At 35.5% G+C, this 18,291-nt stretch overlaps 1 protein-coding gene across 3 annotated transcripts in view; it reads left to right on the forward strand.

Annotated features, from left to right (window-relative positions):
* SGK3 (serum/glucocorticoid regulated kinase family member 3) overlaps positions 1 to 18,291 on the forward strand; it is a 119,604-nt gene that overhangs the window by 69,666 nt on the left and 31,647 nt on the right. For all 3 annotated transcript variants that reach the window (XM_046641889.1, XM_046641891.1, XM_046641892.1), the window contains exons 4-5: positions 4,822 to 4,894; positions 12,336 to 12,411. In XM_046641889.1, the coding sequence (XP_046497845.1) occupies positions 4,822 to 4,894; positions 12,336 to 12,411 (149 nt within the window). The remainder of the gene's footprint in view (positions 1 to 4,821; positions 4,895 to 12,335; positions 12,412 to 18,291) is intronic.

Here is an 18,291-nt window from a genome sequence, read left to right on the forward strand (position 1 = left end):
AAAGAAAGAAAGAAGTTCTTTCTATCTCCCTCTCTGATAATTGTTAATCATCGTGTTATGTCTGGTTAAATTGCCCAGCTGTTAGCTTTAGGTCTGAAAGTCTGTCATAAGGCTATCTTCCTTCCATAGTTTCAGTCTTAGTTAGAGATAAGTCTTAGGTTCTAGATTTTAAGTAGCTAACACAGGTGAAGTGAATATTGACTTTCACAAGTTCTAATATTACCTGAGGGGGTGAGGTCTAAGAGATCATTAGTTATTTAAATAACTATAACTTTTAGTTATTGTTCTTAATCCAGTGTTTGCAGTTACAAATACTTTCTCAAGTAGAAAGCATGAGCGCCATGATCATTACGACACATCAGGCCAGATCTTACACAGGGACCCAGGTTTGTGGAGGGTGTTGCCTTTAAGGTCATGCATATTTAGGAGGCCAAAGAACACCTCCTGAGTCGATTGTTGGAGACCCCAGATTATTAAGATAGCTCAGGATTCCAAGCTTTGCTTCAGTCAAGAAAAAAAGGAATTGTGCCTCAACTCCCAAGTTCCAATTTCTTCTGCTCTATCTGAGGATAAATAGGAATCTCAGTGTGTCATTATTTAATGAATGGTAGATGACTAGACATCCTCCGGAAAAAATGTTTTATATTTACAAAGGTCATTTAAAAAATTTTCTTAACTGTGTTCCTTGATTTTAAAAATAGGGTTAGATAGGTATACAAGTCTGTGGGTTATCACTTGTAAGATATTTTAAATAATGAAGGAAGTTAAGCATATCTCACTTAAGAGATAAACTACTTCCTAAATGGGCCAGAGAGAACGAAGCCACGTCTAGCTGCACAGCTTCCTGTGTTTTGTTAGGTCATGAAAGTTCAGCTTCTGATTTATCTCTGTTTGATGTTTCACTATATTTGTATTTGTTCCAAAGAATATTAAAATGCTTTACTGATTGAAATTGAACTTTTAAAATAATACTGCAATTTTTTGAATGGCATTTATTTTTTTCTATCTAAAATTAATACGTAATACAATCAAATTTTCTAGAAAATCTGGAAAATAGAGGAAAGTAAAACTAGATTAAACTTAAAAATGATCTATAATGTTGCTACTCAGAGATAACTGTAATACTTGTCTGTATTTTCTTCTGTCCTTTGGTTTTTCTTGAATGCACATACAACTGAACTTACTATAGATAGTTTTAAATATTGCTTAATCAAAGGATATTGAGACACTTTTTTTGACTGTAAGTGAAGTCACACTTTTGAAACAAAGTAATACCCAATGTGAATTTGTACATGAGAATATCTTCTGTAATTTTTTAGTTTTTTTTTTTTTAAAGTGGTTTATATTGGAGGCTGGGTATGAACTGTTAGCTCTATTTGAAATTCTTGGATACCATTATATACCCGATCTTTTGTTTTTTGGCTATCTTTATTTTATTTATTTATTTATTTTGAGGAAGATTAGTCCTGAGCTAACTGCTGCCAATCCTCCTCTTTTTGCTGAGGAAGACTGGCCCTGAGCTAACATCCATGCCCACCTTCCTCTACTCTGTATGTGGGACGCCTACCACAGCATGGGTGCCAAGCGGTGCCATGTCCACACGCAGGATCCAAACCAGAGAACCCCGGGTGGCCTAAGCAGAGTGTGCTCACTTAAGCACTGCGCCACCTGGCCGGCCCCATGATCATCTTTTTTTTGAGAATTGTACAAATCTGACTGAACCTGTCAGGATACCTGGGTATACTCAGGTAAAAATCACAGGATGGTAAAATAACACGTGGACGCCCGCACACAGATGGTTTACGTGAACTTCTTAGAGAAGATCAGATTTTGTTCAGTGGGTTATTAGTAACTGAAAATTTGTGATTTCTTTTTGTATTTTGCTTAAAAGGTTATGTGGGCCAGATTTACCTTCTGAGCATGTTTTCTTTTGTAGAACTGATAATAAGAAGGAGTGTAGGGGATGCCATCTAGAAACTCAGTCTGGAGATGTGCATGCGTAAAAAGCTTAGCATCCTCGTGATGGTTCATGATTAAAATAGCTGGAGATTAATTAGGTGGAGTGTTAATATTTGAGTATAAGTAGAAAGGTAGAAGGAAAGCTTGTTTGGGGCACTCCCCTCACCATGATCAGTTTCGCCCTCTCTTCCCATCAAACACTCTATCTTAAGCTTTTTGCAGCAAATTTTTTCTTAATATGTAGTTAAGTTTTTGTCGTCCATCTCCCTCATCTTTCCTGAATTTCTATTCCTTTTTTCTTTTTCTTATTTCCCCATTTTCTGTGTCTACTTCTCTCTTTGTATATAACTTCCAGTTCTCCCTCCGGTGGCAAGGGGCATAGAAGAAAACAGGAAAATGGTATCAGTTATGTTCTTTGAAACTACAGAAGTGAGGTTAAACCTGGACTGGATTTTCCTAAGTTTGAAAACACACATTCTTTCCGTATGCTCCTTTTAGCATAAAAGAAAAGACAAAAAGTAAAATTTCCAACTTGTAAGCATTTTAATTGTCAGTTTAAATGTGTTTTTGATGACTGTAGTTTGCATTTTAAGACTTTTTATTATAGAAATTGTTGAATACATACAGAAGTAGAAGGAATGGTACAAATACAGAAAATAATACAGTGTACCATCCAGCTTCAACAATTACCAATACATGGGCATTCTTGTTTCATTTCTGTTCCTAGCTAGCTCCCTGTAATTTTTTTTTTTTTAAGTATGCTTTTTGGTGAGGAAGATTGGTCCTGAGCTAACATTTGTTGCCAGTCTTCCTGTTTCATTTTGTTCTCCCCGAAGCCCCAGTACATAGTTGTATATCCTAGTTGTAGGTCATTCTAGTTCTTCTACATGGGAGGCCGCCACAGCATGGCCTGATGAGCGTGTGTGTAGGTCTGTGCCTAGGATCCAAACCGGTGAACCCTGGGGCACCGAAGCGGAACATGTGAATTTAACCACCATGCAACTAGGTCAGCCCCCAGCTCACTGATTTTGAAGCACATTTCAGACATCATATCATTTTGCCTGTAAATATTTTAGTATATATCTCTAAAAAGATAAAGATTCTTTAAAAATGCATACACATACACTCACACACAATACCATCATCACATCTAAAAGTAATTAACAATAATGTCTTAATTTGAAATATTCAGTCGGTGTTTATATGACTGCTTGCTAAGTCTATGACGTGTCTTTTTAATCACTAAGTTTCCCCCTCTGCCTCTCTTTTCTTTCCTTTACAATTTTTTGTTGAAAAAACAGGGTAATTTGTCTACAGACTTTTCAGTCTGGATTTTGATGACAGCATGCCCATGATGTAGAGTGATTAATACATTCTTCTGTTCTTTGTATTTCTTTCTTCTTTTTTTTTGTTTGAGGAAGATTAGCCCTGAGCCAATACCTACTGCCAATCCTCTTCTTTTTGCTGAGGAATACTGGCCCTGAGCTAACAACCATGCCCATCTTCCTCTACTTTATATGTGGGACGCCTCCCACAGCATGGCTTGACAAGCAGTGCCATGTCCGCACCTGGGATCCAAACTGGTGAACCCTGGGCTGCCAAAGCAGAACGTGCGCACTTACCTCCTGCGCCACTGGGCCGGCCCTTGTTCTTTGTATTTCTTGTCACTTGATAGATAGATAGATAGTTTGTGTATGTGTGTGGGTTTTGACATCAAGTTTATAGTAAAAATACAGTAATCCCCCTTTATCCATGGGGGATACATTCCAAGACCCTCAATGGATGCCAGAAACCCTGGATAGTACCAAACCCTATGTATACTGTGTTTTTTCCTATACATACATACCTGTGATAAAGTTTAGTTTATAAGTTAGTCACAGAACGAGATTAACAGCGGTAACTTCTCTTTGGCATATCCAAATTGCCAGCATTACTACTCTTGTGCTTTGGAAATGTTATTAAGTAAAATAAGGGTTACTTAAACACAAGCACTGCTCTACCACCAGTCAGTCTGATAAATGAGATGGACAGGTAGTGTCTACAGCATGGATATACTTGACAAAGGGATGATTCACGTCCTGGTTGGGAAGGAGCGGGACAGCAAAAGATTTCATCACACTGCTCAGAACAAAGCGCAACTTAAAACCTATGAGTTGTTCATTTCTGGAATTTTCCATTTAATATTTTTGGACTGGGGTTGACCTCGGGTAACTGAAACCATGGAAAGTGAAACCGCGCATATAGGGGGCACTGCTGTAGGCATTAATCTGTTTTTATGACTTTACTGCCCTAAATTTAATTTCTTCAGGGCCAAGTGATTCTTTCTCTGGGGATAAGCAAATCTGATAAATAAATGCCTCAGAATGCTAGAGCAGAGGGTATTAAAGCAAAATTCATCAACTTTCTTAGAAAACAATTGTCAGTCTACTCATAGAGAGAGAACACAAAGATCACATCTTCTCCTGAGGTAATAAATGATGAGTAACAAGTATTCAAAACCTGTACTCCAGATTCTAGTCTAAGTCTATTAGGTATAAATATTTCCTTTAAACCTCGTAACAAATTTGTAAGATAAGTGCTAAAATTATCCCCATTTTATAGACAAGAAAACTGAAGCGTGGAGATGTTCAATAACTTATGTACGGTCACAAAGATCCTAAGTGTTTTATTGGGACAAAAGGATGATTAGTCAGACTAATGGTATTTCATCGGTCTAATTTAATATACATTTGATCACGATATATTTAGAATTGTGTCTTATGATGGATTTTCTTGAAAATCAGATTATATTTTGTTTTGGTACCTGCATAACTAGAAGACTTATAAAATTAAGTTCGTATAATGTTATTTTTAAAATTCTAGTTAAAGAAACAGTTTCCTGCTATGGCCCTGAAGATTCCTGCCAAGAGAATATTTGGTGATAATTTTGACCCCGGTAAGTGCTAACGTGTAGACCAGCTGTAAGTGATTATTGAAGTTTGAAGGCGTAGTTACGCTTTCATTGCGCTGTATAGTAGCGCAGGACTTGACAAAGCTCCTTGGCTCATGCTGTTTGGAAACAATGCCTCAGGAAGGTTCTTACTGTGTACCAGGCATTGTTTTAAACATTTTACAAGTTTTAATTCATTCACTCCTCACAAAAACCCTTTGAGGTGGGTGTCGTTATTATCATCACTATTTTATAGATGAGGAAGCTGAGGCACAGTTAGGTTAATTAATTTGCCCAGGGTCATATACAGCTAATAAACGTCAGGTTTGGAAGTTAAATTCAAGCAGTCTGGCTTCAGATAAATTTATCAATCATTAAGGATAATTTGAGATACTTTTCTAACCATGAAGGACATTCTTTGTTACATCCAGAAACATTTATTAAACATTTACTCTGTACTCAGCACCCTGCAGACCTCTGAATGGGATACCAAGAAAATGTCCTGTTGTTCACCCTTGGGGAGCCTCTTGTTCACCCTCAGGGGTCTGGAGCCTGTTTGTCTGAAGCCTCAAGCCTGGAACTTTTCACTAGAATCCAAGAAATCTATCTAGGTCACAAATGGCTACTTACAGAGAGACAGAAGTCCCCTTATCCACCAGAAATCCTATCAGAAAAGTCATCTATCTGTGCCACGGGTGAATCTTGACAAGCTAGAGCGCTCTCCCTCCTCGCTGTATTACTTCCCTAACTAATTTGCTTGTAACCTTGTAACCCATTAAACCAACGATTCCTTACTTGTCTGCTTTCTTGGTCACTACTCAAGGTGTAAGCTCTCAAATCCCTTATCTTGACTGTGCTTCCTCTCTGCAACCTAACCTTATACCATTCCTTTCCCTCCCAAACCTTTTCACTGTGCCCTGTGGAATTCTGCCTACATTAACAAACTCCTATTTATCATCCTATCTTTTTCATATTTCTTTCATATTCTTGCCTTAATTAAAACTTAGTTTCCCCCCTGAGGCTGCTAGATTATTTCCTGGAGCCCTCTCAACTAGAGACTTTATTCATTTACACTTTGTGAACCTCGAGATTGGAGAGGGTTCTCACTTCCTCTATTATATGTAGAATTTTTTCTCTTGGGAGAATTTAGCAAACTTCATTGTAATTGTTGTCTCTTTTATCTGACGGTAAATTTTATGAAGATGAGTACTTTGTCTTTTTTATCGATTTATGGTGCCTGGTAAATACTAGATTCTCAATATATATTACTTGAATACGTGAATCTATTAATAAAGAAAAGACTGAGTTGGCACAACAGAGCCAGATTATACATTGCATAGAATTGGTTCTATAGGCCAGTGATTTTTGTACTCTTGTTTTGTTTTTAGCCACAGAACACTTTCTTCCGAGTGAAATATTATGCAGAAATATTGTGTGTAGAAAACATAAAAACAGAGCTGCTTCGTTGGAACAGCAGTGAAGTATGTCTGTGGAGCACAGTTTGAAAAATATCTTTATGGGAAACATGTGGGCCTTGGAGTCATTTGAGTGAAGTGAAGACATGCTGTGAAACCAACAGTGTATAATGTATAGTTGGCATAGCAGAGAGAAGAGATAAGATAGATACTGGGAGACTGGTTAAAGAATATTCCAGTGGTCCTTGCATTAGATAATGAGAGCTAAATGGGGCTAAAGATTGAGCCATATGCAGGAATGCTTTTAATGAAAAATCTGTAAGAAATCTTGGTGATTGCTTAGGTAAAGGAGACATATAGAGAAGAGAATCAGAAATAATTGAAGTGCCCGGCCCGGTGAATGAAAGAATTAGTTAATGTGAAGTGGCAGAAAGACATTTAAGAGGAATCAGACTGCGTGTGATTGAACTCAGGTTGGAGTTCATAGAGCCCTTAGTTGAACCCCAAAGACATCATTTCATCAAGGGAAGAAGGCCAAGAGATGAAGACCTGCACCATTGCTGCTTCATTGTTAAAGGCAGAGTATCAGACCCAGTGCCCTGTGGTATTTATGTTTTGGTGGATTAATAATTTGATACTAAAATTGATTTTTATTGGAGAACAATTTGAAATCAATCCTGAGTGTATTGTATGTGACTTGGCAACAGTGAAATAGACTGCGTGTCACAGAGCTCTTAGAAAGCTCTTCACTGGGGAGATAGATTCGAATCTAAGTCATCCTCAAAAAACCAAAGATTGATAAGATGCTCATTTGATTAGGCTTTGGGGAAACAGGCATTCTCATATTTTGCTGGTGGGAATACAAAGTGGTACAATCCATATGGAAGGGAATTTGGTAATATTCAGCAAAATTATATATGCATTTCACTTTGACCAAGAAATCACATTTCTAAGGATCTTTCCCAAAGATAAACTGCATATGAAATGATGTACATACAAAACTGTTTGTCGTGACACTATTTTTAATAGAAAAAACTGGAAACAACTGGAATATCCTTCCAACATTGGAATATGATGCAGCTGTAAAAAGGAACACAAAGGCTCTTTGTTCCTTACTTTGGGGTGATCTCCAGAATACATTGTTCCGTGGAAAAAACAAAGTGCAGATGTCTATAGTGTATATTTTTTTTTGTAGGAAAGAGTGTGGGGATTCAAAAGGAAATAATGAAACAGTAAATCAAAAACTAAAAACTAGCGACTTTGAGGAGGAGGGAGAGGCCGGTGGGAGGTAACAGGGGTAGAAGTTAGATGTCCCTACATGAATCTTGTTTATAGCTTTGACTTTAGAACCATGTACATATTTTAAACAGCTTAAAAAAATAATAAAATGCAATAATAAAACAATCTCTAGAACAATTGAAAATAAACTGAAGGAAAAAACCTAACTGTATTTTGTTTGGAGGTGTAAACACATGGAGAATAATTATTTTAAATGACTTTAAAACACAGAATTTCAGCTGTATTTCCTCATGGGATATATGTTAAGGACCAAAAATGTGCACAGAAATTTTACACTGCATTCAACAGTCTTATTGTTAAAAATATAGAGTTAGTATTTTGTAATTATGCTAATATCTTGGGAACTAAGATTTTAAGCAGAGGAAGAAATAGAAATATAAAACCAAGGAGTTTTAGTAAAAATCCTATGATTTTTAACTTGATTTGGAAATATAGTATGAAATCATATTTATTTTTCTCTTTCTAAAACAATACATATTCCCTAGCACTCTCCCCTGGAAAAGCCTAAAAACAGTAAGAAGTAAGTAGCAGTGAACACCATCCATGCTAGCGTCCATGCTGTAATCTCTAAATGCCCTTTCCCCCTTAAAGGAATCAGAGTTCCATGAAAAAATGATGATTCCAGATCCAGGCAAGAAATGTGCAAGATGGTCCTAGGATGTCTTGACTGAAAGCAAGGGAGCTGTACAAGATTACTGAGGTTTTATCAAAAGGACGCAGGAGCCCAGTTGATGGGACTTTCACTGGCCATGGATGGGCCAGTTAGAGCTTGATGAAAGAAATCGCCCTTTTTACTTCACTCATGTTTGACAGTCGTTGTGCAGAGTGTTTCTGTACATCTTTCTGAGTTCCTATGCTGCATCTTAAGTCCACGTCTTTGCTTTCTTTTTCTCATTTCTTTATTCTTGTTGCCAACCTTTGTAAGATAAGTTTTACATAGACAGATTTTTAGGATTGTTTCTGCCTATACTTTTTGAAGTTAAAATTTCATTTTGAATTTAAAGATCTTTCTATAGAATACACACAGAGATAGCTATACTTTTTATATTCTAAATAGTTTAATATCAAACCTTTTGCTGATAGGATCCTGAAGTCAATATATAAACTTTTTTTGCAGTTTTATTAAAAAAGGATTATTTTATCTTTATTATTGAAAAATAAAATTACAAAGTAATAAAAACAATTTGAGTTAAATATAGGATGGGATATATGAAATTTAGAGACTACAAATGCTAGACTGTATAATTACTTGCTCAGTGTTTTATTTATCTGTTCACAAACATCAATTAAGTACCTTCCAAGACATTGTGTTAAGGGCTCAAGAAAAAAAATTTTTGAGGACATGATCCTTGCCTTCAACAGCTCACATAGAAAGCAATTTTATTTCTCAGTTTTAACCTTTGCTAATTGAGGAGAAATAGGTTTGTACAATATAAAAAGACAACTCCGCATTATTATTCTAGTCTTTTATTCTATTATTAGATTATAGAATCATTACTATGTATAAAATAGTTATTCTAGACTTTATACCACCTAGCTGTTTATAAGACTTGGTGCAAGCACCAACATCTCAGGAAATTCTTCTTAAGATCTAATCTCTAGGTGAAGTTAGGAACAGTCTTCCCTGCTCTCATAGCAGCTTGTGAATTCCTCTTTGTTACTACCTTTAGTGTGCCTGAGTGTAGTTATTTGTTTAAATTTGTCTTCCACCAGAATCTGAACTTCTTGAGGATTGGTACCTTGTCTTAATTAAACATTTTTGCATTTCTGGTGCCTTGTACACTGCCAAATGATGAGTGAACAAATGAATGCATGTACGCCATTTCAACCAGTCATTTATTTTGGAAAGCCTACTTAATATTAGGTTAAAGATTTTAAGTATCACTTATCATATAATTTAAACTTTGAAATAGTTGAAGATCCTGAATTAGGCACATTAATTTTGTTAGCTAGTCTTGCTCTTTTTTTTTCTTCTTTTTTGACTGACCATCACAAAATGTTATAGCTAGAAAGAGACCTTACACATCATCTAATCCTTTCCCCTGCTTGACGGACGAAAGAAAGGAGGAGTTTGCGGTTATAAAACTGGCCAGTGGCACAAGTGAGACTCAGAATTACATCTTAGACTCTAACTCCAGTGTTCTTTCACTGTAGCAGGCTCTTTTTTTAAAATACTGCTACTATTCTAATGTAGGATATAATTAATAATTATTTATAGTAATTAATAATACAATATACTGTAATAATAGTAGTGGCAGTAGTAATGATGGTAACTGTGCTGTTGAGTTCATAACTATAAGGTAGTTTCTTTTAGCTTTATTTCATAGATGAGGAAAATAGAGACTCAGCAAGGCTAAGCCACTCTCCCAAGCCACACATAATATATGGCAGAATTAGACTCATCCAGGTTTGTTTGCTTCTCTTATCTCTTTACTGCCTAATTTATGGATGGTGCCTTTAAAAACAAAATTCACAATCATTTACGTGTGTTTTATTTTAAAATTACTTGTTTGGAGCATTACAAAAATCTTACCCTGTATCCTAATCCGAAAGGTGTGATTAAGACTAAAACATCTGTGTGGTCCCTGCAAGCTCTAAATGCCCTTTGGTTATGAGTGGAATCAGGTCGCTCTGGCCATCAGTTAGCAGTGTTAGGACTAAAACCCAAGGTCTCCTTGAGTCAGAGGTTGATGATTTTTCCCTGCCCCACAGTATTGGGGATTGTCTCTTCTTGGGTGATTTTTCTTGAAGCAATGAAATGAAAGGAATCTGTATAGGTCAGTTTCATACTTCCTCTGCAGACTAAAGCTTCTGTTTTATTGTCCAAGCATTACATTCTTTTCAGTCTCTAATTGAAATTTCTTTTGAATTACAACAGATACATTCACGTAAGTTCTTCATTGGAGAGATCTGTAAAAATATATATCACCAACTTTAATTTTTAAAGATAATATGTCAGCCTTATATAAATTCTTGGAATTTATCCTGTAATGGGCTGGTGTGCATTTTAGTCTTACCTGGAATTTTTCTTGGATATTTGCATGCTTAATACTGATTTAAAAATAAGCTCAGAATTACCCCTAAATTCTGACTACTACCGGACTTCTTGTTTCGTTGCTGACCTCTTTTCTTTATCTTCTTGTATAGGGCTTTCCATAGGGCTTTCCAAACCATTGAAAGCCAGTAATGAAATGGAAAGTCTAGTAGCACTTAGTGCAGCAAGGGCATAGCTCACTGAAGAAAGGAAATTACTCTCTTTTCACAGCTGGTCTCCCAATGTACAATGTACCTTCAGTAAGTATCTGCAGAACAATTTAAAGCTGCTTCCGTGTAATCATTAGATTTTCTTTAAATCTCTGAAATGTGGTCATTCATTTTAATTCTCCCTCCTATGTTACTCACTTATTCCAGTTCCTAAAAAATAATTGTCTTTCAAGTACAGTTTTTAATATAAATCTCACATATGCTTTACTGTCTGGTGACATAAAGAATGCTCTTGGAAGAGCTTTATAAAATAACTTACTGAAAGTCTTCAAGAAATTCACAGTTGAACAAGAAGAAAGTACTATATGCATCTGGATCTAAGAGACTAGATCTAATCTATATTTGTCTTTTTATAGCCATACCTTACATTTAAGAAATGAAAACCTACTTGACTGGAAACAACCCATAATTTTGGTGACAAACACAATACATTAAAACCTTTATTGAGTAGAAATCATTTTACTAAACCAAAAGTCACTATTAAGTTGAATATCGTTTATAGGTTTTTACCAAGTTGTTCACCATTTTGAGACACTCTTTCAATTCTCCTATTTTTTCAATTTTTAGAGTATATTTCTTAAGGATTAGGATTTAGGATGATGACTTTTTGACCCCCCAACAACAAATAATAATGATAACAAAAATAATAATGGCTAAAGATTGTGCTCTTTCCATGTACCAGGTGTACTACTATAAACTTATATGTATTGTCTCAGTCCTATAACAGCATTATGAGGTAGAAATGTTGTTATTATCCTCATTTTACAAGTAAGGATTTAAGTCTTAGGAAGGTTCAAGGTCAGTTAGCAGCAGAGACAAGATATTTGAGTAAAGTTTTCTAATTCTAAGAAACCTTTGTGCTTTACCTTTACTGCTAAACTGCTGTTGCGTGAGCCTCAGTTATCAACACTCAAAACACTTTGAAGATGCTGGACAATTACTTGTTAGGAAAGTGTTCCAGTGTATTTTTCGAGGGGTTTTTAGCAGCAGGAGTTTTTTAGCAGCATAGTTTTGGTGGTTGATACTCAATTAACCAGTTAATCACCGTTCCCTAGTTATAAGGATTTCCAGTAATTCTTGTGTCTTTAAAAGATTAGTATGATTTTCATTCATCAGTGTCATAGTGCTAATTTTTATTCGTTACCTGGTAGAACATGAGGAGTTGGACAAAGCAAAATGCCTTGCAAGTTATATAGTGAGTCTATTTAGAACCTAAAATAGGCACTTTTTTGGAGAATTTTCTTTTGGGAGATATGTTATCTGCTATATTTTAATTTTATAATCGTATTTATGGATTTAAAAAATAGATATTTCTAAGTATTCCTTATTGTATATCAGGAAACATGACAAGAAATAGCTTCTTAATCAAAATTCAGTATTTTGTGCTTGTCTATTCTTATATAACTGTATTGATCATAATTACGTAGTCTGACACAAATAATCCTAATAGCTTATGTCTTTCTTAACAGATTTTATTAAACAAAGAAGAGCGGGACTGAATGAATTCATTCAGAATTTAGTTAGGCATCCAGAGCTTTACAACCAGTAAGTAATTCTCAAAGTATTATAAAGAGGCACTGAAACCAAACCTAAGAATATTGACTAAGCTACTGATACAGATTTTACACGTTCTATGGAATGTTGTCTTGCTATGTGTGTTTGTAAAATCGTCCTCGAGCATTTTCCCTTGGTGTTCTTCACTCGTTTTCCCTCCGTAACTCAAGGCCCTAGTTGTTTTCTTTCTTCCCTTTGTACTTGAATTAGTTTTGTAGATTAAACTTGAAGGAAATTTGCATAGCACACAGTTAAAACATTTTGCTAATTATTTGATGTTATATTTATTCATGTATTCAAAAAGGATTTATTAAGTACCTGTTGTGTGCATGGAGAATATAAAGAGAAAGGAGTGTTGTCCCTGCCTTCCAGAGGCATAGGCTCCCAGTCTAGGAGGAGAGACAGATGTATAAACAAGCTGTTAAAGCTAGGGAAGTTTTATGATAGAGCTGCTAGAAGATTACAGAGAAAAATGTGACCGGCTCTTCTTGGGGAAGGTCAAAAAAGGCTTCCTGGGGCTTAAAGGATGTGCAGTCACTTAAGCCAAAAAGGAAGAGCATTCGAGGCAAAGGGAGCAGTTCGTGTAACAGAGTCTACAAAAAGCCTGAAATGTTCAGGACGCTTAAGTATTAACATTTCATGGTGACTGGAACACAGGTTTTCAGAAAGGAGATGAGGCTGAAGGAGTTTGGCAAGGGTTGGACGCACGTGCCACCACATCTTGTTCCACCTGGGGTGATGTTATCCCTCAACCCAGACGAGGCTTCCAGTGCTTCTCAAAACAGCATTCCAGGCAGCCACTTAAGATGCGGGTTCTTTCCTGTCCCTGTATGTCTCGTGCTACTGAGTTTAAACTTCCTTCTGTAGCCCAGCAGCTCCCAGTGAAGGGAGGAGAGCAGGTCATATCAGAAATTCCTCAGAACGTTTAGGTAGATCCGTGGTTTGAGATGTTTTTCTTATTTTTTCGTCTGTTAATTGGTTCACAGGTATTTGTGATATTTATTACGATCTGTAATTTACGTATCTGCTACTCACATTGTTTTGTATAAAGTATTTGTACTTGTATAAAGTATTGTATTTTAAGAAGAAATAAAGGAGACAAAGCAAAATATCTGGGGAGCTTTTCCACAGCTCACCTGTCTGTAGATCTAAAGGTTGCCTTCTAGACAGTGATGCAGACATACACACTTTAACAGTCTTTCAGAATCACGACATTGAAGGACTGTATTTTGTAGCAATTGTGCTAAAAACAGTGGTTAACATTTCTATAGTTCTTTACAGTTTACAGAGGGCTTCTACCTTCTGAGCAGGTCCTCTGACCTTTTTTAACTTACTTAATTTAATTTACTAAACTAGTAAAATACTAGAACCAGACCTCCTCTAACCAAGGTCTTCCACGCAGTGCTCTGGGCTTCCCGTGATGCTCACAGGTAGGACAAGGGTCGGGGACAGGTGGGGCACCTTCGGGAGCTCCGGCATTAGCCAGGGCACTGAAGAGCAGGTGCCTTTCCACTCAGGGCCTCCAGCAGGTGGCAGAGAGGCACAAAATTGGGGAGGATCTTTGAACTCAGGCTTCTGCATAAGATGTGGTTCTCAGCAAGGAGACTTTTACTCTTTGGCTCTTTGTGTTATTATTTTTTTAAACATTATGCCTTTTCCCTAGGACAAATTCTGTGTTATCTTCAGCTTAGATCTACCTTCTAACCTTTAATTTTTGCTGTATGCACTTGAGATTACTTCAAATTGGCAGGTTACTGGCTTGTTTGAAATATAATTCATACATTGAAAGTTTGAATTTGTCTCCTCCTTTGACAGAGCCTCACATAGAATAAATTTCTCCTGGTGTTTTTAACAGTGTTACTCAGAATCTCCAATGTTATATATTAAATTCTGAATATTCATTCTGGACCTAGAAGTGTAGTATTATAAGGATGTTATATTCAGTATTAAAATTCAACTAAATGCAATTTGATTATTTTAATTTTAACATTATACTATAAAATACCCAATTCTTAAGTATACTACCCGAGTTATATACACATGGGCCCTGTAGCTACTACCATTCCATTTAAAGTAGAGGATATTTCTATCACCGCAAAAATAAATAGCCAAGAGTTTTCTTAAACTTAATTTTTAACTGACATTTTCTTTTTAATAAGAAGTGATATTTTCGTATTTTTCTTGATCTCGTCTGTTATTAACGGAACTTTATGTTCATGCTCTTCATTTGAACATCAAACTGTTCGTGAAATAGTGTAGATTTAAGAGAGCAAGAAGACAAGCCAATCAGCAAGTGTGTCTTGAATACCGACTGTGGGCCTATTACTACCACACTGGGGAAATGTAATTCAAAACTAGCTTTACTTCAACAGGGAAAAGATTATTTTTAAATTGAATTTATTGAAATTGAATTTACAAATCATTTAAAAACTGGAATAAAATATGTTAGTATTTCTCTGACTTCTGGATACAAGAAGGTTTTCTGAGCATATTGGCAGCGAATAATCTGTTACAAAGTAAAACCGTAACAAATTTGATTAATAAAAACTTTGACCTCCAAAAATTACAAGCAACATTAAAAACCGGAAAATGTAGAAGAAGTTTCCCATGATAGAGGACAACAGATAAATATACTTAGTGTAGAAAGAACTCATGCATATGATACACATTTAAGACACCAAAAGACAAAGCACATTAACAGTTTGCAAAAGAGAAGATACAAATGACTGATTAATTAGAGAAACTTGACATTTCCTTATCTATTTAAGAAATGTAAATGGAAGCAAAAATACCTTATTTTAGCTTTATTGTAGTATAACACATACAGAAAAGAGCACAAATCATGACTGTACAGCTTAATGACTTACCACAAAGTGAATGCATCTGAGGTGCCATCGCCCAGGCCAAGAAACAGACGTTAGCAGCCCCCCTTGAAGCCCCTCACATGCCTCTTTCAAATACTGTTCTTTCTCTCCTTCCCAAAGGTAATTACTCATTTGATTTTTAGCAGCGTAGATTAATGTGCCCTGTTTTTGAACTTTATATGATTGGAATCATACAGTACATATTCTCTTCTGACTTATTTTCAGCAATGTGAGAGTCATCTGTGTTGTTGCATATAGCTGTAGTTTGTTCGTTTCCATTGCTGTATAATATCCCATCGTATGAATATACCACAGTTTATCCATTCTGCTGATCATGGACATTTGAGTTGTTTCCGTTTTCTGGCTGTAATGAATAAAGTTGCGATTAACATATCTTTTGGTGTGCATGTGCAAGCATTTTCTGATGGATAATGGAGTAGAATTTCTGTGTTGTAGGGTATGTATATGTTTAACCTTAGTGGTTAATGCTAAATAGTTTTCCAAAGTGATTGTACCAATTTACACTTCCACTATCAGTATATGAGGTCTCATTGCTGACCTCACCAACATTTAGTATTGTTAATCTTTTCAATTTTAGCTGTTCTGATGAGTGGGTAGTGGTATCTTATTGTTTTAATTTGCATTTCACTAATCACTAAGAAAATTGAGTACCTTCTCTTTAAAGTACTATTTTTCACTTATCATCAGAGATGCTAATATAAACTGTAACATTTAATGCTAACCAAGGCTGGAAAGAGTCTTTAGGATGTTCATATATTGCTAAGAGAGTATAAATTGGTACAGCCTCTCTGGAAATTAGCTTAAGAAACTGTATTTAAAGCCTGAAATTGGTTTATAATTCAGACCAAATAATTTTATTTTTAAAAATCTGATTATCGTAGGTACAGTTCTAGTGTTATGCATGATGATTATCAATTGAAACATTATTTAAATAGTAGTGAAAATTGCATAGTAAAAAGTTGGAAGCCATCTATATATCCTAAAGTGAAACAATCATTGAGTAACCTTTAGTGGAACTATTGTACAACATCATACGTGTATCAAAAGTGATTGTTTACAAAGAATTTTTAGCAACATGGTGAAGTGCTTATGATGTAATTTTTAGTGAGAAGTAGTAAAATAAAATACTTTAAATATAGCATGATCTTAACTGTGCAGGGAAAAAGATTGAAATAAAATATGCCAAAGTGTTAATAGTAGTTGCCTCCGTATTGTAAGATTGTAGATTGCCACTCCTACCTTTAAAAAAATGTCTTGAGATGAAATTCATATTACATAAAATTCATCATTTTAACTATTTTTTAAAGTGAACAGCTCAGTGGTTTTCAGTATAGTCACAATGCTGTATAACCATCAGTATCTTATTCTGTCACCCCAAGTCTAATCTAACAGTAACATCACCCCAAAAAGAAACTGTACTTTCAGATTTCCCCTTTCCCCCAACCCTTGGCAGCCACTAATCTACTTTCTGTCTCTCCGGATTTGCCTATTCTGGACATTTCATATAAATGGAATCATACATGTGTAACCTTTTTCATCTTCCTTTGTTCATTTAGCATAGAGTTTTTGAGATTCATCCATGTTGTAGCATGTGTCAGTACTTCATTCCTTTTCATGGCTGAATAGCATTTCCTTCTATGGATGTGCCGCATTTTGTTTGTCCATTCATCATTTGGTGGACATTTGGGTTGTATCTACTTTTTGGTTATTATGAATAATGCTGCTATGAACATTTGTTATGAGTTTTTATGTGAACACGTTTTTATTTTTGGGTATATACTTGAGAATGGAATTGCTGCGTTATATATTAACTCAGTGTTTAACTTTTCGAGGAACTGCCTAACTGTTTTCCACAGTGGCTGTACCATTTTACATTCCTACCACTCTCTTCCCTTTTTAAAAATTATTTTTCATCTTTCTGAATTTCTTACGAGTGTATATTATTTGTATTTAATTATTAAAAACAATTTTGGAAATCTTGTCATTTGTGACAACATGGATGGACGTTTAGGGCATTATGCTAAGTGAAATAAGTTAAATAGAGAAAGATGAATACCATATGAACTCACTTATATGTGGAATCTAAGAGGAAGAAAAAAAGAGTTAATAGATACAGAGAACAGATTGGTAGTTGCTGGAGGGGTGGTGGGTGAAATGGGTGAAGGGGATCAAAAGGTATAAACTTTCAGTTATAAAATAAAGAAGTGATGGGATGTAAGGTGCAGCATGGTGACTATAGTTAATAATACTTTATATTTGAAAGTTGCTAAGAGAGTAGGTCTTAAAAGTTCTCATCACAAGAAAAACATTTGTAACTATTTAAAATGAATAGTCCATTTTTTTCTCTTCATCCCCGTTTTTTCATCCCCATTGTTGGTACCCATTTGAATATGTTTGTTAGATGTCTTTGGATATCTCTTTATTGACTGTTGCTTTGTATCTGTGAGTATTTGATAGATATACATAAATAGTACTGTGCTCTAGTGCCTTGTTTCTGACTGCTGACTGTATTCTCTGTAGGCAGGTACCAGAGCTTGCTTACTCATTTCCCTAGTGGTAGCTGGCTGTTTGCTTCTGATTCACTACTACAGAGAATATTGCAATGAGTATCCTAGTTACATGTCTTTCACTAAACCTGTACATGATTTTTTCTGGGGTTTATTCCCAGAACTGAAATTTCTGCGCCTAGGGAAAATGCATACAGTTTCACCAAATATTGCCAGATTGCTTTTCAGAAAAGTTGCCTCATTTTACATTCTTACCAGTAATACGTGAGGGTGTCCTTTCCCTATATCCCTACCAACTTTTGGTATTACCTATCTTTCTAATTTTTGCCAATTAATGGACATAAAGTAGATCTCATTATTGTTTTAATTTGTATTTTTCTGATTATTAGTGAAGTGGGGCATCTTCATAAATTTCCTTACCATTTGGGTTTTTTCTTCTATGAACTGTCTGTTTATAGCTTTGCCCATTTGTCTTCTGG

The sequence above is a fragment of the Equus quagga genome, chromosome 16, assembly GCF_021613505.1.
Source record: "Equus quagga isolate Etosha38 chromosome 16, UCLA_HA_Equagga_1.0, whole genome shotgun sequence".
NCBI lineage: Eukaryota > Metazoa > Chordata > Mammalia > Perissodactyla > Equidae > Equus > Equus quagga.